Below are 22,129 nucleotides of genomic sequence, written 5' to 3'. Positions count from 1 at the left end.
TTTATACGGGGAACCCTCGACATGCCAGCCAGTAGAGGCGCTGTTGAAATATCTGCTTTAAACATAACAAAACGAGGAAGTGATAGTTGGCGTGTCAACTGACGTCAACGTCATGCAATAGTGTAAATTTCGTGTCAAAAATGGTAAGTCGGTTGGTCTTAAGTATGAATTGTATTCTTCATGAAATATGAATTCATCCGTGAGTAGCTGTTTTTAATGCTGGACCGTAGTCTGTTAGATATATATGCATTTATGTATTTACCTTTGGTTGGATCAATCGCAATCAATGACTAGCTCCAAGACGTGTTTTTATCGTGTTTTGTCTCAAACAGCACACATCACACTGTATTTTAATTACTTGAAAGAGTTAAAATCTGCACGTGCTTCCTGTCAATCAAAGATTCTAAAATCTCAGTGCGAGTCTACAAAGCGCTAAATGTTCTTGGGACTTAAATCACGGAAGACTTTCTAGTTCACTATGAGACCCCTCACCTAGTCGTACGTCGGATGCAGGCTTATTGAGTCTTTTCTGAAGACAATTATTGAAGGAGCATTCTGTTTCAACGCGCCTCATCTGAAGGGGGAAAAAGGAAAATTTCAATCCGTCCTAGAAACTTTATTGTTCACTCCTGCTTTTTCATGAATCAAAATCTTAATTTCATCTACAGCATCTGTTATTTCGTTATTTGAACTTGGTGTTATCTCTGTGTTTTGTCATTTTTCTGTTAACATTTGTTTTTAATCGTTAGCTGTTTCTGTGAAGGACTGTGGTTTATCGCAAATAAACTTTACTTGCCATAAACGCCTCTTCCTCGTTATGTCATTCCAGGTGTTTGACATGAAACCAGTGAGTCTAGACCACTGCTCCATATTTGACTTGTCCGCCCAAGATGAGGCCTTAACAGGATTTAAAGAAGTTAACTCCATCCTAAAACAAAGTGGTGCTAACGGCGAGCCGGCCTCAGAAAGTATAAAAAATGTCGTATTTGCACAAGACATGTTCTGTTAATAATACTCAATGGTGGACTTCATTGCTTTCAGAGTTTGAGGATGAAGCGACCAAGGATGTCAGAGAAGTCCCGGATAAGATGGCCTGCTCCGCCTGCAGATGCTCCTTCATAAACCGTGAAGAACAGGTAAACACTTAAACAGTTGCACCTCGGTTTACAAATTGTATTTTCAAGGGAAAATTACCTTGGTTGATGAAAATTTTTGGTTCAGGAACAGTCACGGAGTGGTCATCGTAGCTCACTTGTGCTTTTACTCATGCTGTGTGAACATCATTGTCTCCATGCGGCACAACTTGCTGGTATACAATGTATATAAAATTTCAGATGGAACACTATAAGCTCGACTGGCATCGATTCAACTTGAGACTTAAGATGTCAAGGAAGCCGCCAGTTACAGCCGAGGAATTTGAGAGGAAGACTGGAGCTGGTAAGGAAAATCCATCAGTGTAGCTTACAGTTTGACATTATATGTCCCTTCTACTCCTGCCTACTTTTTTGTACTTATCACCGTACAGGAGATTTATCGAGTATCTCGGGTTCAGAGACTGACTCGGAGGAGGAGGAATCAGATGGGGATGAGGGCGAAACGGGCCGCAGCGCCGCTGGCGGCGATAATGACAACTCGGATGATACTAGCTTAATGACAGGAAGGCTCTCCAGCAAAGTGGTGTTCCAGGATTCAGCGGGACAGTACCTGACAGTCTATCGCTGCATTGTAAATGCAAAGGTAAGACTTAGGACTAGAGTGGAGAACCCTTTTCAGGCTGTTTAACCAATTTTCTCAAAATTTTGAATACCCAGTGAAGATTTACAGATTTTCACTTGTATTAATTATCATTTTATTTGGTCAGTCAGATGAAGAGCAAGGTTTGGAGGTCTGCTTAAAATCCATCGACAAGAGGGCACTGTGGATAATTCTCATGACAGGCGGTGGCCATTTTGCGGGCGCTGTATTCCAAGGGTAGGCTCCTTTTTTGTCACCTTAGTAGGGATGGGTTTATCAATTGATCAAGTGATTCTTAAAAAGTATTTCAGTTGTGTGGAATTGGCTGGCGATTAGTTCTGATTTGAAGGAATTGAAACAAAATGGAGTACACCAAGGTGCTGTTGTTTCATTATCAACTTGTTTGCTGTCTAAAGAAGTACAACGGGATCCAGGCCGCATTATCGGCTGGCACACTGGCATGCAAACAGAAGCGCACAACATTGAGAGAACTACTATCATTACAGTTTCCCTTTCCATTTGTGAAGCCAACAGGCTCCATAGTTTTCATATTGTCCAATGTTTGTTAACATTATTGTTTTTCTTCCTCAGGAAAGAACTCCTTCAGCACAAGACCTTCCACCGATACACTGTGCGCGCCAAGAGGGGCACCAGCCAAGGACTCAAGGATTCTCAAAACCGGAGTCACGCACCAAAGTCTGCTGGAGCCACTCTGAGACGCTACAATGAGGCAGCGCTTGTCAAGGCAACTATAACACAACTTCTGCAGTTTTACAGTTTTGCCATCCTCTTTGGAAAAGGTCGCACAAAACCTCACGTTCAAACTGCCATCAGCATAGTTTGCCACTTTCGCTTTGTGCGGTTTTCCTATTATTTTTTTTTGGTAGTATGAATTGACATACACACTTTTATACGTTTTTACAGGACATTCAGGATCTCTTGGTGAACTGGAGCGATCACTTGAAGGAGGCATCTGCCATATTTGTACGAGCCCCACGTTACAATAAGGCCATCTTCTTTGGCGGGCGCACAAGTCCACTAGACAAAAAGGACTCTAGAGTCCGCAGCATTCCCTTTGCCACACGCAGGGCAACTTTTCGGGAAGTACAGCGGGTACACAATGAGCTCGCCACAGTTCATGTTTATGGTAAATGGAATTATTATACTTGTACAGTACTGTATGTGTACATTATGTTTTTTTGTCAAACAAAGGTTGAATGATACAATAATGTCCACGCGATGTCTTGATTCAGGGAAGGACACTGACATGTCCAGTTTCAGCAGCGTATCAAAGAAGGCATGGAAGAAGACTGACCAACCTGCAGCCTTACTGAAGACTGAACAAGACAAAGGTGAGTTTCAATATCAGAAACTGCTCTATTTACGAGCCTGTTCAGTTCTACACTGCTCCAAACGGCAACTGCCATAATCAATATATTGCGAAAAGGTTTCTGACAGTGTCAGTCAGAGCTCTACCATTTCCCTTCCAGGACAAATATTTTTAGATGTTGGTTTCCATTTGATTCATTGGCAACTTTTAATGTTATAAACAAACAAACAACCAAACAACCCCCTCCCCCAAACAAACTCAAGATGCACCTGATATTTAAGACTAATACAATCAGACAATTTTCTATCCAGAATACAGTATAAGAACATACACACATCGTACATTGAAGTTCATAAACAAGTAGCAATGTTTACATGACATTGCACTCAGAGATCTTCTCCTTTGGGCTTGTCCCTTTTCAGGGGTTGCCACAGCGAGTCATTAATTTAACAGCACTGCTGGCGGTCGTTTTTATCCTGGCCCCCGACCGATCCAGTATGGAAATCGTTTTATCAACTCGCGTGTTCGTTTTGGCAAATGTTTTACGCCGGATGCCATTCCTGACGCAACCCTCCCCATTTATCCGGGCTTGGGACCGGCACTAGGGAACAGCGTACCCCCAGGGGAGGGCACTGCTCCCTAGTGGCTGGGTTGCACTCAGAGATGCATATTGTAAATAATTAACCATATAGAATATAAAGTACTAGTAGAAGGTTATTGCAGAAAAAAATGCATTTTCACCAGGCAGAGAACAGACTACTTTCATTTAATACTCAAATTATCATAAAAAATAAAAACATACAGAAGGTACCGTGTTGAAAATTCTCGCAATCGACAACAATACATTTGTAATGATTTTAGAAACGTCAGAATTCACATAGACCTTGTATTGGATCATGAAGGGTCACGAAGCGTGTTGTTATACCACTACCATGATGAATTTCTTATTTGTACCTCGGCAGAAGAGACCCAGAGCAGCTCAGATGTGGATGAAAGAGGTGAGATCCAGTTTGAGATGGTGGAGTCGACCATTGGAACCCGGGACCTCAAGGAGTTTGACATCCAACCCTCTAGACACAATAAGAGGAGGTGGAGGAGGAGGAAGAAGAAGGAGGAAGAGGAAAACAAATGTGAAGAAAACGGTGCATTTCATAATGCAAACTCAAGCATCTGGTATGAATAAAGTGCAATATTACCGGTAATACAAATAATAATCATTCTTATTCAGACGTGGGAGACCTCAGTAACACAGAAGTAAACGACGTCGATGAGGAAGATAACGCCGCTCAGCAGACACAACCAAAGAACAAGAGTAGGAAGAAGAAACAACTGGAGGGTAAGTTTACATTGATCATGGCAATGGCACCGCTAATGTTGAATCGAAATTCCAGAAGTCTGGGCTTCCCCACTAAAGCTGTTGCCCCCGTGACCCCCGGATTAGCGGTAGAAAATGGATGGATGTTTTAGCATTGTTGTCTAATGCCAGCAAGTAACAAGATGATGAGCGGCGTGCGGCTAGCTCGCCTGCAGAACTACGAAGGACAAGCGCTATTGAAAATGGATGGATATTTCATATCGGAGAAATGATTTTGTTTCGTGCTTGCATTGTAACTAGCATACATTATTGTCCAATAGAAGCAACGGAGGATTCATCATGTGAGTTCAGCCTGAGGGATGCCCTCTTCACAGCCTGCAAGGCTGGGGACCTGGCTGCCTTGTGCCGTCTCCTCCATCTTTCCGATGAGCCTCGGGAGCTGTCAGTTAGCGAGGCTGTAGACACTGACAGTCCTTTGACTCTTCTTAATAAGCACATTGACTCTTCGGGGTTCACTTTGCTGCATGTTGCATCAGCGGCTGCTCAGAAGGCTGTGGTCAGGCTGCTGATGGACGCTGGAGCTGACCCGGCATGCAGGTAGGAATATCATTTATTAGAATTGTTTTTTGTTGTTGTTGTTGTTTTTAATCCCCCCCATAATTTAGTGTTTATCCGATAGAAGTTGGAAGGGAGTATTCATCCATTTTGGGAAAAGGCTGTAACACAAGGTTCTCCCACAGTGATTACAAAGGGCAGACCCCATATAACGTCAGCCCCGACAAGGACACGAGGAACGTGTTTCGTAAATACATGGGTGACAATCCTGACAAGTATGACTACAACAAGGCTCGGGTAAGGTTAGCACGTCAACTCTGACACATGCATGCAAATGAAGCAGACTTGTAGCATCTCCGCTCTCGAAAGGTACCCGGGCCATTAACGGCGGAGATTGAATCAATGAAGACGGAGAAGAAAAAGGCTCAAAAGGCGCTGAAAAAATTACGTGAGAAGACACAAAAGGAGGAGAAGAGACAACAGCAAATGGAACTGGAGGAAAAGAAGAAGTTTGCATCTTTATCGGATCGCGAAAAGGTGACTTCTTGGACATATGTTTATTTAACACTCATTTTACCTGTAATTCTAGCATGTCGCAAATGTTTCTTTTTTTTAACACCAGAGAGCCTTGGCGGCTGAGAGGAGGTTGGCAGAACAAGTCGCTGCAACTGGAGCCAGCCTCTCCAACATCAAGTATGTGTCCACATCCACAAAGTGTCGCAAAATGTCCACCAAATTGTCAGTTTTGTCCGTTTTTGTGTTGCTGGACGGTCTATTACTAGGAGGTGCTGGCTGTGTGGAGAGTCTCTGCTTGGCAAGATCCCATTCCAGTACCTGGATTTCTCCTTCTGCAGCCCTCGCTGCGTGCAAGCACATCGCAAAGTTAATACTCCAGCAGGAAAGAGCTAAAGACTCAAAAAGGAAGGTACTTCTTATATGGCTTTGCCCCTTTGAGGTTGGTCAAATATCAAGTTTAATCACAGATCTGTGTTGAGCACAGAAAGTACAGATTTAAACCGCATCTCTTTTGTAAAAATACATGAATACTCTTTATAAAAGATTCATTGTTACTCTCAGGGGTAAAACTAAATTGTCATTGCATCAATGTTGTACTGTCAAGTACTAAACTATGAAGAGCAAAAGGGAGATGGTTATTTGCAAACAAATTTTATTGGTTTGAACATGAAATATCTTGTCTTTGTCGTGTATTCAATTAAAGATAAGGTTGAACATGATTTGCAAATCATTCATTGTAGTCTGTTTTTATTTAACACAACGCCCTAATTAATTGGAATTGGGTTTGTACAAAACAATAGAGGTCAAGGTAATACAATCTTAAAATGGACGCGACAAGCATGGACTGTGTATTATTGTCACGACTTATCAGCAACTTTGAGCAGAGGTCGGTCCATGAAAAGAAGCCTTAAATGTACTGGCGCCTCTTCTAGCTCCAGCACCGTGATGTTGTTGGGCAGGGTGGTACTGAGCAGGGGTCCGGGAACATAAAGGGTCTGCTGCGGGCCCCTGGCTGGCCAGTATCGCCCCAGATTGACACCATTGATCCAAACCTGACCCTAAAAAAATAAAAAGTGGATCAAGATAGGCAATTTTTCTTTTTTTTTAAACTGTGTCATACTACCTTTTTCCATTCATTTAGCTTTAGAAAAGTGTCCCACGCGACACCACTGGGCTGCAATGTTCCCATGTAGAAGGTTGGTCCAATAGAAGGTCTGTTTGTTTCTTCGTGCAGGCTAAGCGTGTGAGGCCAACCGGCAGCAATGGCTCCGTCAATGTCCAAAGGGTACATCTTCCAGTCGGTTAGTACATCTTGGCCCAGGATTAGGTTGCCGATGACACCCTGGAATTGATGCAAATCATCCTTGAAATCATTTTGCTCAGGTTATCGGAGTCTTTCCTTCATGGTGCCTTCTATAATAGACACCGTGTTTCAATTAGATGCTTGATACATCCTCCAGCTGTACAAATAAATGGCTCTGCTCAAGCAGATGCATCCCTTTTTCCCCTCAGGAAGAAACAGATGTGATTCTCAATTCAAAGATGACCCAAGGGTTACTACCTTCATCGCTAACCAAAATAGCGGCCCTAAAACACGAACTGTCAGATTAGTCCGTTTTGAATACGATATTTGGTTAGTTTAGTTTTACAATGCCTGTCAAGCACATTGCATTTGCCAGACTTTGAAATTCATAGGACAAACAATGTATTGTAGCCTTGCCTTGTAGTCATTAATATGGCTCCCAAAGTTAACTCTGCCCATATTCTCCACAAGGATGTCCATGATATCCCCCTGCCGTCCAGTAATGTTCATCACCAGTACGGTGTCTCTCTCCAATAGACCCTGGAAAACCTGTTTACATATTTTAACCAAAATAATAACACTCAACCTTGATTTGACTTTGTATTGTAACACAAGTTCATTGTGAGGGCTTACCCCGTTGACGGACACATACGCACGGTCACGAATGCCATTCAAGGGAGAAATGAGCGGCGTGGGCTTTGTAAGGTCCCGGGGTAATGTGGTCTGATACAGCACGTATCCATAGAACTGAACACAGATGACGCATTAGCTTTGAGACGCACCAGCAGATAGGGGACTTCTCTCCGTGACAAGAATGACACTACCTGTTTGAGCTCCTCAAAAGTCAAAGGGTACTTCGATTGAACAGGCCCCACAGAAAATGTGTCCAATAGACTGCTGATGTTGCCCACCTGGGGGAAGAAAATGTTTGCGTGAAAGGCAGCGCATCAAAAACCTAGAAAATGTGTGATTGTCATCTATAAAATCAATTAATGGACATCTGCAAACTAGGATCTGAATAGGCTTTAGCTTTACAGATTGCTATTAATAATAAAGGAGTTAGCTGGAAGCTATAAATATCAAAATGATAAAAAGGAAAAGAGGAAATATTTAATTCAGTGGGGTGAGTTTCACTTTTTGAATACGTGACTGAAACACTGCAAATGAATTTTAATCCAATTCACTGAGATGCACCTGGATATCCAAAATGGCTTCCTAGGAAAATGTTACCCAATATAACTTGTGGTTTGACAAATAACAAAATGCTTGGAGGAGGTATTAAAAAAAAAAAAACGTACCTTTGTTAGCATAACAAAGCCATAGGCAAATTTGGGAGTAGCAGGTGGCATGGGTCCAAAGGGAATGGCCTTAAACTGCAGCGACAATAACACAACGTTGTGTCTCACTACGTGTACAAGCGTAGGTGGTACATCAACACGGTGTAGGTGGCGTGTAAATCCATCGTGCCGTTTTAATGACATCTCGGATGGCCAGCAGCTTCTCTGTTGGATCCCCCGCCTCCGAAAGTGGGGCGTCATAGTCGTAACTCGTCACCACGGGATGGAACTTGGTGTCGTGGTCAGCACCTTAGCACGAGGAGTGACGAGAGATGAGTGAACAAAGAAACACGGACATGACTTTAAATATTATAATTACAAGCAGTGAATTGAAACCGCACCATTCCAGTAGCCAAAGTTGGTCCCTCCTTCAAACATGTACCTGGCGGGGGGAGTAAAAAGTAATTATCTAGTTGGAATGCAATTGGTGTATGTAATTAAACCCTCTTCCATTAAAATGTCTGAAAACATTTGCCTGTATTAGGGTTGGTCAATTAATCAATTTTATCAATGACTTTGAATTTATTTGTCAGGACGTGTTTGCCCCAAGTGGAGGAGTTTAAGTATCTTGAGGTCTTGTTCACGAGTGAGGGCAGGAGGGAGCGAGAGATCGACAGGCGGATCGGTGCAGTGTCTGCTGTGATGCGGACGTTGTATCGGTCTGTCGTGGTGAAGAAGGAGCTGAGCCAAAGGGCGAAGCTCTCAATTTACCGGTCGATCTACGTTCCAACCCTCAACTATGGTCACGAGCTATGGGTCGTGACCGAAAGAACGAGATCCCGGATACAAGCGGCCGAAATGAGTTTTCTCCGCAGGGTGTCCGGGCTCTCCCTTAGAGATAAGGTGAGAAGCTCGGTCATCCGGGAGGGGCTCAGAGTCAATCCGCTTCTCCTCCACATCGAGAGGAGCCAGATGAGGTGGCTTGGGCATCTGATTCGGATGCCTCCTGAACGCCTCCCTGGTGAGGTGTTCCGGGCATGTCCCACCGGGAGGAGACCCCGAGGAAGACCCAGGACACGCTGGAGTGACTATGTCACCCAGCTGGCCTGGGAACGCCTCGGGATCCCCCGGGGAGAGCTGGAAGAAGTAGCTAGGGAGAGGGAAGTCTGGGCTTCCCTGCTAAAACTGTTGCCCCCGCGACCCGGCCCCGGATAAGCGGTAGAAGATGGATGGATGGATGGGTGTTTGTGTGTGGCTTCCATAGTTCAGAGCATGTCCCAGCTGACATGTGCAGTCAGTGTTGTCTTATCACAAGGTTCCATTTCATAAAAAAATGTTCCTTTCACTTAAATTGATCAGTCATCATTGATCATATTTAACTTTTTTTTTTTTTTTGGCGTGTCAAGTTTAATCCTTCCATAAGGAATAACTTGAACAAGATATAAAGTCCAGAAAATGTTTAACTATTCAGTTAGATTTTATAATACAACCCCCCCCCCCAAAAAAAACCCACAGCATACAACCCCCCCCAAAAAAATGATTTTGTGGGAGTTGAATAATTTCAAAGCCTTTTTGGTATCAGGAGGAAAAAGGCAAATCTCAGAAGTGGTAAAACAAGTCAAAACTTCTTTTAAATATTGCCATCGTCACTTAGTGGAAAAATTGAATTGGAAGTCCAAATTTTGGTGAAAGGAAATCAGACGTTTTAATATAAAGCCTTATTGCGCAGCCCTAGCTAAACTAAATTGTTTTCAATTTCAAACAAAGTAGAGGTCTACGAGCAGGAGAGATTGTCTTCGACTGTTGGGGAAAAAAAGTATTGAGTGTTTGTGTGGACGTACATGTTGATGTTAGCGCCCATGTTTAGCATCTCTGCTAAACCTCTGCTGACCTTCTGAGTATCAACCATGGCATGCTCATCACCCCAGTGGTCCAACCACCCAGTGTAATACTCTGAATTGACCTGCAGCGTCATCAAAAACACATTTCACTTCCGTGCTTCTGTACACATCGCGACATACCGCAACTTTAAACTTCAATTATAACTCACCAAAGGACCTCGCGGTTCAAACCGCCTTTGCCTGCTGAAGGCTTCAGTGATGTTGTCACCTAACAGGAAGGCAGACAGCACAAATTTTGGAGTTTCTATTAAAGATGCTCTACATCAAGACAATTCCCCAAAGGTCAACCTGTGCCAAAGTCCACAGTGGCGTATAATCCCTCCAGAGTCCCGCATGTCATTTCCTTGTCCGTATTGCCATCAGTGGTGAAGAGGACGGTGCCTTTGCCCAGATAAGCTTGCAGGACAGTTCGCAGGTGACGCATATAGTTGTGGTCACAAGCGTAGTAGCTTCCATACTCGTTCTCAACCTGACAGTGACAGTGGGAACAACCAACAGAATGGATTTGGAGGTTCCACTGTACCGGGGGGGGGGGGGGGGGGGGAGCCTTCAAGGAAACTACTGCAGTTCTTCCTTTACCTGGACACTGATGATGTTTCCGCCATTAGCATACAACCAGGGTGTCATTTTGGGGAGGAGAACAGCAAACCAGTTAGTGACCGCCTGCAAATAAACTGGACAACAAAAGTAATTTCAAGCGACCGAGCAAACAAAGAAATCATTTGTATTCCTACATGTTTGTATGTTGTACCTGGATCAGCAGAGCGTAGTCTAATGTTGTTTCTTTGGAGTAACCATGCAGGCAACCCACCCTGGAAGAGAAAAATTCAGCGAGGAAGTTTTGGCATTGGTTTAAAGCTTTGTGATGGTGACGGATTGACTTTAATCAATCTATCCTATGGGATTTTTCAAAATTCAATCAAATCAGAGATTGGCCACAGATGAATCGATGGTGTTTGACATTAGAGCCCTCCATACTTAACAGTTTTATGGATGTTAACAAAATACAAACAGCGATTTCTCACCATCTCCCATTCAGCACAGATATATGGGCCTGGACGCAGAATCACCAAAAGACCCGTTTGATTGGCCAGATCCAAGAAATGCTCCAAATCTCTGTCCCCTGTGAAGTTGTGGATTCCTTCAACTGTTTCATGGAAGTTCCAAGGAACATATCTGCATGCAGATATGAAAAACAAAACATCCATTATTGACCTCAAAGCTGTTTGTGATACATCAGGCTTACATTTGGATGGCGTCAAGTCCCGCCATGTACATCTTGAGCAGCCGATCCTTCCAGTAGAAGCGTGGGATTCGGGAGTAGTGAATGCTACCAGAGATGTACTGAAAGGGATGCCCATCTTTCAGGAAACAATTGTTTTTATAGTCTATTGTGAAGGATCTCTCAGACAACTGCAAGACAAGAACATGTTCTGAAAGTTTGACAGGTTTAGTTAGAGCGATTTGTCAATTTGTTTTTTCAATTAATCTGAGTTTGAAAAAAGATGTTTTGTAGTTGTCATTTGCTAGCAAAGGAGGGGAAATATGTCCTTTTCTGCATATAATTAGAATTCATTTTTACCACATGAGAATAAGAATAAATACAATATACAACGTAGCAATTAATAACTTCTAGCATTGTTATAAACCCAGAGCTAGGTCAAACTAATTAAGATGATTGACTTGATTGATTGGTTGCTTGAAGAAAAGCTACACGTTGCCCGTTCGAGCTTACCCCGTGGGCAGGAAAAAACGCACAGCTCACTGTGACGAAGAACAAGACACTCGCGTACATGTTGGCTGCCTATTGCCGTATCCCTCTACAAAAGCCAACACTTGTCTATTTCTTGTGTGTTAAGCATTGTAGTGTGGTTTTAGAAGACGTAGGCTCAGCAATTCAAAAAGTATGAACATTCTAATTTGTTGTTTCCGAAGGGGACCATGCACCACCATGTGACGTAGTGGCCGTAGGACTGGCGCTAGTAAGTAGATAATTTTTTAAGATCCTATTTGTGCGTTAATGTCGCCATATTGGATGTGGCTCATTTGGGCGATCGGATATTAATCGCAACTATGTGTTTCTTGGAAATCTACAAACTTTACAGCGATAGCTAAATTTCATGAGATGACCTTTCACAGGATAAATTGAACAATTATTTTTGATGAACTTTGTTCGGGTACAGTATCCAAACTTTATTTGAGATTGTATTTTTTTTCACAATGTAAGTATTTTTTTTCAAGTAAATTCACAATTTACTTGAAATCTGTACTTTATACTGACTCATGGCAAATCCATTGCCGAACATCACCCGCCACCACCAGATTCCCTAATCAAAATTCTTTGTAATCTAAAACAACGCACACACGTGAATAGTGTGTTTTTCAGTTAGCATGAGCTCATTTAGCATTTGTTGTTTTTCTAAGACGGGACCTGTTGCAAGTTCACACCTGATTTAAAAAAAAATTTTTTTTTTACTCATAACTTAGTTTGCAGCAAAGCCAGTATTTCCCCCTTCTCAGTACTGTATGAGAACTATGTACGTTATAAAAGAGGAAATATATTTTGTGTGCAATGTTTTTGTTCGTTTTCATGGTTCCAAGTTATACAGGTATTGTACAGCATATATCCATCAATTTTCTATACCCTTTATCTATTGACAGTTTTCACCCTTATTGTTCAAGTACATTTCAGAGTACGTACACTGTGTTGAATAAGTACTTTTACATATGCCTGAGTATTTTCTTGCTTTCGGAGTAAAGTGACAAATTTAGTGTGACATTTAGATCATTCTATTAAAATGTACACTCGTTTTTTTCTGCCTTTAATTTCCCATATACTGTATATTAGTACAGTATGTTCGTATGTGAACAGGTAAATAAGCTGCTTTAATTTTTTGCGTTTTGTAGGTTGTCGCCATGGGCCGAGGTGACACATGCAACATGGCGGCGCGTTTACGTATCCCAGCAATGGGACTGCACAATTTTACAATTTATTTTTACGACGTTAAAATCTTTTAAACAAACTACGAAATCCCCTTATACTGAATCAATATGGTGAAATTATTATGAAATAAATAATATTACATTTATAAAAGACCAAAGCCATGACTTAATCCGTCACGGGCACAGGATGGCGCTCAAGTGACACTTGTGGGGTACAGTAAAATTCTGAGTTGACACACCGGGCATCAAACCTATGAAAATATTTACGAGTTCTCTTCATAGATGTACAATACTGCTCCACCCACAACGAAGGGAAGTAATCATTTCAACCATTAGTACAAAAATAATTTTATATAAACCATAAAGTTTTTTTTTCTTTTTTACCTCTATGACATGGCCCGTTTGTTCGATTCAAAAGTGTAATTTGGCTCTTGAGCACAACAGTTTGACCATTTAGGGGTTCTTTTTCTTTTTTACCTCAATGACATGGCCCGTTTGTTCGATTCAAAAATGTAATTTGGCTCTTGAGCAGAACAGTTTGACCACTTATGGGCAAACCATTTGGTCACCATGCTGCCCGTGATGATGTAACACCGCTGCTAAAATAATCGCTGCACTGAGCAATCCAAATCAAATTTAGAAACAAGAAGAGGCAGATATAGTCACCGGCTACTGTAAACCTTGGAAATAACATTTGTTCTCTCAGAAAGAATAGACTGCAGTGTGTGTCAAATCAGTAGTCATTTGAACGTTTGTAATTCTCTGACATTTACGCTAATTTCGTTGCACCGTAAACGGCGGTTGGTATTTTATGTTGGCATCAAGCCAGTAGACTTTTGTATCATAACCGAAATATGGTAGAATGTTTAATTCTGTGTTTTATGCTTTGTGTGTGTTACAGTTGTTTGTAGGCTTGTAATTATTGTAATATTCATGTGAATTTCCATTAGTCCATATATTCGTTTTGCACTATGTGCTAGCATTAAGATAGTGCACTTTCATTCGATAAAATTATGTCTTGATGAACATTTTGATGCTTAAATATGTTTTTGTCCTTTGTTGTTTGTGTCGGTTTTACAGTTAACTTCAACTTGATAAATAGAAGATGTGAGAGGGACTGAAACGGGGATCCACGATATATGTTGCCAGATACTCTTATGTTTAATCAATGTAGATGACATCATTTCTTACGCGCCGTCATTGCTGATCAATGAGAACGATGCCATACTTTTTAGGTGTCATTGGCAATCATTGAGGGTGGCGACATCCTGAGAATGCTCGGATCATTTCAGCTGGTTATCAATAAGTGAGATGTCTCTGGGATGACACATCTTTCTGATGGTTCATTGTGAGACTGTGAAGGCAGTATTGCGTGACGTGGGGGAAGAAAAACGTGTGAGAATACAACCATAGGGGAAATCACATACAAGTAATGTAGAAAGTAGTTGTGAAGCATCAATCTGTCAAGGCTTTACATAAAACCCTCCAACTTTGTACCTTACTGTTTTTCATTGTCATACCCTTCAATTTGTTTCTGAGAAAACCGCTCAACATAGATTAATAATTCATTCAATTTATATGTGTCTGTGGTTCACCTTTATTACAGCTGCATGTCATCATACATTTTATTACCAATGATAGGACTTGACAAATGGTTGCAGCTCCTGTCATGAGAAGATCTGTGGCTGGGTGTGGTTGTTTTTCACTATTCTCAGTTCGCTCAAGGTTGGCAGTAAAGTGCATTTATCTTTTTTTGTGGGGGGGATCAGGGTGAACTCTTAAAACCCTGCCCTTCTTCCTTTTCTCATGTTTTCTACGAGCATATGAAAATTTTCTAATGTAGAGTTCTGGAACTGAACTACTTAAACCAGTAAAGCAGTGGTACTGCAACCCATTTTCAACACATTCTTTTCTGAGGCTTGTGTTTTGAAATGCAAAAAAAAAAAAAGAAAATGCTCAGACCGTGTAAAGTGAAATCATTGAGTTGTTCCTACCTTGGCACAACAAGCACCTGTTGGGAATTTTTCCTTTAAGCTTCTTGTTGGAGCAATTTGGAGCATAAATAGTGGAGTTCCCCCCCCCCCCCCCTCCATCTCATGCTGTTCCAGCCCTAGCTAAACCTTGTTGCACAAACTAATGAAGCCTGCTGCTCAGATGAGAGGTAAAACGTCTCTGAAGACAACCCGAACAGAAGCGACCGATTCAATGTCCTGAGAATTTAATGGCTTAGAAAAATGATAATGTTCATAGGCATGCTCCTTCTTCAAGAAACAGTACGGAAACATTGAACAGTTAGATTGTGTGCAATTAAAAACATTTCAGGATAAAACATTAGAAGACATGAAATTTCAGGGAATTCACAAAAAACTAAAAACATTACAGATGTAACGCGTGTGAAAATGCTTCATGATTATTGTTGTTCGCTGTGACTGTGATTTGGCTGACTTGCCACAATGCCACGAAAACATGCCGGCTCAATTTCATTCTGCAGTACGACTAATGTCCATGGATCTTGAATCTCCCTCAGTTTGAATACAATGTTTTTACCGAAGATTTCAAGTTCATCATCTTTTTTGTCCATCACCAGAGTCTTCTTAACTGATTTGAGAAAATCCAGTGCCATTTCTTCTTGAGCTTCTCTTTTTTTCTGAGTCGCGTATCCCTCTTGTCGATTCGATTTCGGCTTCCTCTGAAACAATCCCTGCTGACATGTCCGAGTATGCATTCATCGATTCCGTCTCCGCCTTTATCGATTCCATCATCGCCTTCGGCGGATTCTGTCTCGTTTGGAATTTGATGGATGTCATCCTTTTCTTCAATGTGAATCTGAAATAGAACCACATGTTTATCAGGGGCGCAATGGTGCATGTAAACCCACTGTATGGTCTGTACCTGTTTCAGTTCAGTTTCTAATACCGGTATCCATAAATGCAAAATTCAACTATCATTGGTGTATAAATTTAACAGTTATTAAACACAACACTTTAAAATGGTTAACTGCATCATATTCAATGGCTACATGTATACTGAACAACTCGTCAGAGTATAAATTACTTTTAAAAAAACATACAAAAATATAAACAAAAAAAGTTGCAGTGCCTCTTTGCCTGAAACATTTATATATAACAGAATATAGAAATGAGGATAATAACCCACCTTGTCTTACCTATCTGCGAATTATTCAATATTACTTATTCATTTATTTTGACAGGCATATTGATAAGGCAGTCAGCTTGCAATGTGATAAGATCAGTTATTAAGTGTCCTTCGGTCCCCGAAAAGACACTGAATTGAATGTAAGCTATTATTACTGTAAGAATTGAATGAGATATTATATTTGTTGTATATTAATACATGTTGAATGAAATTCACATTTCCTTGCAAATGAATAAAGTATCTGCTTGGAGCGTGAGGCGAAACGCTGACGTAATCAAGAGGTGACGTTCCCTGCAGTTGTTGACTATGAAGAGAAAATAAGCGAAATAATAACAAATAGATAAAGAGTGACTTTATAAGCCACTCCACCTCTGACGCTATGTAATTTTTATGAATATATTCAAGGTTACATCTATTAATACGTTTTAACAGTAATGCTAAAAAAAAATGCTGTACATGCATTATTTACAACAGTAGCCACGGATTTCGTTTCTTCAGTCCTTTACCGTGATGTAACATAGACCTACATATCGGTTAGTTTAACACCAACAGGAACTATAATTACCTGATGTATCAAGCGCCGACGCCATTGACACCAACGCGTCCCTTTTCGTGATTCTGTTCGTGTATCCTTTGGCACTACAGTCATACAAACATAGGCGTGCGCGCCATAATGTGATCAACTTTTCCTCTCTTTCGTCCAGTTTGCCCTTTTTTTTGTGGAAACAAGCACTTCCGTCATTTTCTTCTTCGTCTTAGACTTGAACAGCTGTTGGCAACCAACAGTTAAATTCATTACTGCCACCTTCTGAGCGGGCATGAAGCTACGTTACAATTAAGATACAATAAGATTATCGATCTTAAAAGCATGTTAATTTTCTTACTAATGTCATACTGTGCAGAAGGTACCCATTAACGATTCATATTATTTGCTTGCATTACTCCGGATTATAATCTACCCCGTACTGTTCAAATATTATTAGTACAATCATCAAAGCTAACACCCTGTCTTTGTGTGCTTGGTGTTCCCCCATTTAGTAACTCCTTAATTTCTCTGACCAATTCCATGATAGCATAAGATTTTTTTCTGCTGCCTTAACACTTCTCTTTATTTCTTCATGTTTGTTTTCGCTGAGCAATTCATTACCTTGATCAAAAACAACTCCCACAATCAAAAATCCTCTATTCAATTTGCCTCATTTGTCTCATGCCCCTGCATTGTATTGCTAATTGTTATTTGGTTTGTTATTTGTTTGTCTTGTTTTCCCCATTTACTTTCTTGTCTGATTCAGCTAATGTTAAACCCTCCGGTATTTTAATCCCATGACCTCGGCTTTCTTGCCTCACATGCCCTGTAAAGCCGAGCTGTGTTCCCCTCCTCAGTTTGAGCATTTTAGCAGAGTGTGAGTGCCGAGTAGACAGCAAAACAACACCCAACCTCACTCCAATCATTCAGTCAGTCACAAACCATCACTGAAAAGTGGCCGGGTCATCTGTGTCCACCTGTTGATTGACATGTCATCATAACAGGAAATTGCCAATATCATTTCAAAGCACATCTTTACCGGTACTTTTGTTAGTGTGGCAGTGTGATGTTTCCATATGTATGTAGTTGCATTGAGAAGAAGCCGCAAAGAACTATCTGGCTTCTGTGGGTGGCACTTGTCATATATTTTAGTTACTCCACTTCAACCCATTAAGTCCATTAACACTCAACTTTTTTTCAACCCGTATGTGGGACTATTGAATAGTGCAGAAGCACTGAATCAGAGTCACGGGGTGATAATGATAATTTGATTCTTCCTTTTGTCTGTCCCAATTTTGTGGTATGGGGGGCATGAGACATTTAAAAGAGGTTGTTATTTACCGGTAGTGCAAGTTTTGACCCCAGCGCTGCTACAGGGAAATATTTTGAAAAGTCTATCCACCTTTAATTTGTGCTTCATTCTATATTCATGACAGGAGGTAGATGAGTCCGATGGCAAATTTTGGTTTTCATCAGTTATAAGCTATAATCATCAAAATAGTGGTTACTTGACAGCAAGTTTAAATTCTTCCATAGCCGAAACTCAAAGCACGTGTATTGCAAAAAATCGTTCCTCACTGACATGAATGGAAATGACAGTAATCCATCCCAGCCACCTAAAACAATTATTTTTGTGATGGACTTCAATATGTATAATAGCACTCCATAATATTGTACTTGATAAACCATACAGTAATAATATAATTAAATACATTGTTTAAAAAAAGCTGCTTGTGTATCATGATTAATTCAATGCAGCTTACTCTAGAGGGCATGTGACCTGGTTACTGGTAAGTAGTGTACCGTCATACAGACAAGAAGAAAACTTTCACAACTACTTTAACAATGTACTCATGTTATTTTTTGATCAATCCTCATCCACAAATCATAAATCCACGCTGTGTTTTCAAATATCTCATTGCTTAAAGCATTATAACACCAGCACATTGATGCTGTTCATTTGCCCATTAATGGTATTTCCCATTATTCCCATTATGTGTTTGCATTAAGTTGGCGGATTTAAAGACAAAATTATGTATTTGTTTAAAATACACAAAGGTTCATCATCTTTGTTATGTTTAGTTTGACAGTGAACCTGAAAAATTGTTCACGATCTGACCAGCTGCTTTTTGTTTGAAATTGAAAAAAAAAATCCTACTGATTGTACTGTCGCTCATACACCGTGTAGTGAGTTTCTATATTAGTTCAATTTTTTAAAATTAAACTACCAACATAATGGCATTTTTTCAAGTTATTTCAATGCATTGCCATGCACTTGCTTATATATGTATCGTGTGCATTTCTCTGTTACACATAACATTTTGATTTAATCCTACAAGGTTCCCGAGTTGGCAACAAAACATCCGTACACATGCAAAGTACACACACTTGGCCATGAATCCCTTGCATTCACTCACTCATCGTGGCACATGATAATGTGCAAATATTACAGTCAGTGCAGACTCACATTGCGCATTCTACAGAGGGTAGCTATGCACCGCAGTATAGTTTAGTGAGCCTCCATACATACATACAACCTGTTTAAAGTAATCACTGCATTGCCACTAGCTTATATGCAACGCAAGATGGAGCGGGGTGAATGGACTGGGGGTCAATGGATGCGGGGAGGGAGCAAGAAGGGGGGAAGACAAATGTGATGTGTGGACCATGAGCATAGATGAATATATCATCTTCTGGATTTGTTGTTGGCTGTGTCGAAGAATAATTTTTTCTCTATTCAAAACAGTTTGGTGTTTATGGATTTTGTTACCATGATAGCCTGGGGCAGAGGAACAGGAACACAAAGTAAAATAAAAATCAACTCACTGACAGCTCGTAGATAAAATCAAATCTTGTTATTTGGGCCACTTGTAAGTCAAGGTACCACTGTCCAAGATTAATGTGGTCATGCAGTTTCATACTTGTCTGGACAGACACTCCAGAAGCCAAACTATTTGTCAAGCAAGTCATTGTGCAATTTGAACTGTTTAAATATAGGAAATTAACAAAAGCAAACTGTTAAATAATTATTCAATTAAAATATATTTCATATAAATGTTGTCCCAAAATAAATGTTTGAAAACAAACAGCAAATATTGTCATGTTAAATACAACCGAACTGTACCTGACAAAGGTAAACAAAAAAAGAAAAAAAAGAAACATTTTGCAGCATTTCAACATGTAATTCAGTGATTCTTTCAAGTACCACTAGAGGGAGTCCACGTATCCCTAGCATACCACACTTGTGAGATTCGCTGGGCTATAGAGAAACGAAACAAAGAGCAAGGATGGCACTCTTTGTAATAGGAAGGCTGCGGCCTAAACCGTGATTGTGGAGATGCGCAGGTTGACGTGTCGCATGCGTGTTCGCATCACAGGGGAAAATTAATAAATGGAAGGAATCATTCACACAGAGGAATGCACTACAGGGTGTGGCAAAATAGGGCGAGATGCCGGGGTGATAAAGAGTAATGAAAAAGTGCACGAGTGGGAGGGAGCTGAGTGGATGGATGGCTGGGGTGAGTAATAATATGTCGTCGGGAGGGAGGGAGGGAGGGAGGAAGAGAGGCAAAGTGTGGCCGATGCAGGCTGATGTATGATGGCGGCTGCGGGTGGAGGGATGGTGCAGAAAGCGAGATGAGAGCAAGGGAAAACAAGTCATGGCAATAAAATGGTGTTTAGGACTACTGATGCAGGATTACCCCCCCCCCCCCCCCCCCACGCCCTCGCCACACGCGATGACATTAACAAATTGATTGCGATGTAAAATACTAACAACTACATTTATGTTTACCAGCGAAACGCATGATACACAAACAACTTCTGTGGTCAAATTAAGATGTCGGGAGTAGTTGTCATATCATAGGGACTTGAAGGGAAAAAGTGCCAGCCAACACTTTAACCCTCTGCATGCAATGTTATATTTTTCATTTTTCAGCATTGGATAGTTGAACACAACTTGTGGAGCAACACACGTAGATTGATAATAAAACAATACTCACATGCTTGGTTTTTTTTCCTTTGCAAAACATGACTTGTATTACTGCAGCTTACTGAGTCTGTAGTGAAAACTCTCCCCCAAGTGTGCACACCTGAAGGAGCAGCACAAATGTCTAATGAATTGAAGCAAAAAAAAAAAGTGTCAAAAACCTCTTCCTGTTTTTGCATTTTATTTAATCATGTCATATGTATTTGACTTTACACCGATCTGATCAGTTGTCTCCAAATCGGCGATCGGTTTTAATGTCATTATTTGCAGATCGATCTACAACGTTATTGTTCGGATCTGCAAAACAAAACATTACAGAAAACACAATCTGCTTTACTCCGTGGACATTCTGTGCTGCTTTTGTTGATAATCCAAGGTTTTTGACATATGCAGCCAGATTTTTTTTCCAAAATTGGGTGGGGGGAGGGTTTCCGGGTGTTGGTTCTTCTCTTAACACCTACGCTCAGGTTGCTCCATTCTATTGGGATCAATGCTGCAACAAAAAACAAAGAAAAAGCTGAACATATTCTCAAAAATTGACTTTTATTTAGCGGGGGCGTACAACCCAATCCAACAACAACAACAAAATGTCATTTTTCTCTCCTGCATCACAGTGTACACTGCCTGCCCTGAGTACCGGCAAACCAAGTCAGTGAGCTAACTGACAGACTAGTGACGCATAAGTGTCTTTCTGCTTAATTAATATTTCCCCTGCCTGTTGTTCTAATCTCCTTGCAGAAATTAGGTTCAGTCAATCTAACACAATGGGACTCATTAGCAGCGAGAAGGGATAACCACTCCCAATGAAACCACACGCGTCGTAAATAAATCACATATGGATGGTTGCTTTCCTTCCATGGAGTCATTCACCAACGTCATTAAAAACTCAAGGTAGAATGTTAAAATATATGTAAGTAGTATTTAGCATTTACACGTGGACAATTATGAATTGCAATACCAAGCACGGCCGACTGAAGGTAGACACTATTAATCAGATTGTATTAGCTCCATATTATTTCCCCAAATGATCTGCAGGGTTGTCAAGCTGAAAAACTAAATCAGAATGTCATGAATTTATCTTTTAAATTATGAAAGCAGTACCCTGAGACTTATTACTTTTCAGTGATTTCCCTCTTTATCAACAGGAATTCTAATATCAGATTCTCGAAGGTAATAATCCACACACCTTTCATCACAGCCTCCAGGCAATAGGCAATCTTTATTATCAGCGCATTCATCCAGAACAGAGCTGAACCTAATATGTGTCTATTTAAGAAGTATACTTATGAAGCATTGTTGGGGATTGGTCCGATATCCACCTAATAAAGGCTGGGTTGTATTTCGCACAAAGAAAACCCAATTTTCCAAAATACCAAACTTAACTGATGATCTCACAATACATGTCAAAATCACGGCCAAATATGTCAATTATAAAAAGAACCTACAACCATTGCTCTCTGCAGTTGTAAAATACTGCGAAAATACTTCCTGTTTTAAATTAGTCTTTTTTCTGTCATACAAAATACTTTGTCACCATCTAGTGGTCAACAGTGGAATTACACACGACATAGAAGAGCATTAACTG

The 22,129-nt window shown here is 40.7% G+C and overlaps 2 protein-coding genes and 1 long non-coding RNA gene across 5 annotated transcripts; 1 reads left to right on the top strand and 2 right to left on the bottom strand.

Moving 5' to 3' along the window:
- Positions 1-77: 77 nt before the first annotated feature.
- Positions 78-6,169, top strand: ankzf1 (ankyrin repeat and zinc finger peptidyl tRNA hydrolase 1). Of its 2 annotated transcripts, none has more exons than XM_086123983.1 (16): positions 78-143; positions 830-968; positions 1,042-1,136; positions 1,335-1,437; positions 1,526-1,737; positions 1,862-1,971; positions 2,326-2,479; positions 2,659-2,881; positions 2,988-3,086; positions 4,027-4,194; positions 4,293-4,400; positions 4,700-4,976; positions 5,120-5,231; positions 5,304-5,471; positions 5,557-5,627; positions 5,717-6,169. In XM_086123983.1, exons 1-16 carry the CDS (start codon positions 141-143, stop codon positions 5,841-5,843), a joined length of 2,169 nt encoding a protein of 722 aa, XP_085980109.1. In that variant the 5' UTR covers positions 78-140; the 3' UTR covers positions 5,844-6,169. The 2 variants fall into 2 exon arrangements, with proteins under 2 accessions (XP_085980109.1, XP_085980108.1); XM_086123982.1 differs by having other exon boundaries at positions 4,027-4,206.
- glb1l (galactosidase, beta 1-like) lies at positions 6,083-11,892 on the bottom strand. The gene is made up of 16 exons (XM_086123985.1): positions 11,667-11,892; positions 11,178-11,344; positions 10,957-11,107; positions 10,683-10,743; positions 10,511-10,605; positions 10,220-10,400; positions 10,081-10,139; positions 9,872-9,993; positions 8,432-8,472; positions 8,221-8,339; positions 8,052-8,126; positions 7,578-7,664; positions 7,387-7,500; positions 7,171-7,302; positions 6,574-6,792; positions 6,083-6,508 (listed from the first exon to the last, which is right to left on the bottom strand). Exons 1-16 carry the CDS (start codon positions 11,724-11,726, stop codon positions 6,308-6,310), a joined length of 1,884 nt encoding a protein of 627 aa, XP_085980111.1. The 5' UTR covers positions 11,727-11,892; the 3' UTR covers positions 6,083-6,307.
- Positions 11,893-15,075: 3,183 nt separating this feature from the next.
- On the bottom strand, positions 15,076-20,646 carry LOC147198054 (uncharacterized). Of its 2 annotated transcripts, XR_015102277.1 has the most exons (3): positions 20,558-20,646; positions 16,596-16,799; positions 15,076-15,700 (listed from the first exon to the last, which is right to left on the bottom strand). It is a non-coding gene; the product is annotated as an uncharacterized LOC147198054 (long non-coding RNA). The 2 variants fall into 2 exon arrangements; XR_015102276.1 differs by lacking the exon at positions 20,558-20,646 and having other exon boundaries at positions 16,596-18,721.
- Between the last annotated feature and the right edge of the window lie 1,483 nt (positions 20,647-22,129).

This window comes from Hippocampus guttulatus, chromosome 11 (genome assembly GCF_054856545.1).
Source record: "Hippocampus guttulatus isolate MCC_2025c chromosome 11, RoL_Hgut_1.0, whole genome shotgun sequence".
Classification (NCBI taxonomy): domain Eukaryota; kingdom Metazoa; phylum Chordata; class Actinopteri; order Syngnathiformes; family Syngnathidae; genus Hippocampus; species Hippocampus guttulatus.
Note: the sequence above shows the minus strand (reverse complement) of the source record. Positions and strands in the feature narration are given on the sequence as shown.

Excerpts from the sequence above, each read along its gene's own strand:
- ankzf1 (XM_086123982.1), top strand. Across the intron at positions 2,882-2,987 it reads CGCCACAGTTCATGTTTATG|GGAAGGACACTGACATGTCC; the intron begins GTAAATGGAATT and ends GTCTTGATTCAG. Across the intron at positions 5,232-5,303 it reads ATGACTACAACAAGGCTCGG|GTACCCGGGCCATTAACGGC; the intron begins GTAAGGTTAGCA and ends CGCTCTCGAAAG.
- glb1l (XM_086123985.1), bottom strand. The coding sequence starts at position 11,726 with ATGTACGCGAGTGTCTTGTTCTTCGTCACAGTGAGCTGTGCGTTTTTT. Across the intron at positions 11,108-11,177 it reads GGACTTGACGCCATCCAAAT|ATATGTTCCTTGGAACTTCC; the intron begins GTAAGCCTGATG and ends ATCTGCATGCAG. Across the intron at positions 9,994-10,080 it reads TTGAACCGCGAGGTCCTTTG|GTCAATTCAGAGTATTACAC; the intron begins GTGAGTTATAAT and ends ATGACGCTGCAG.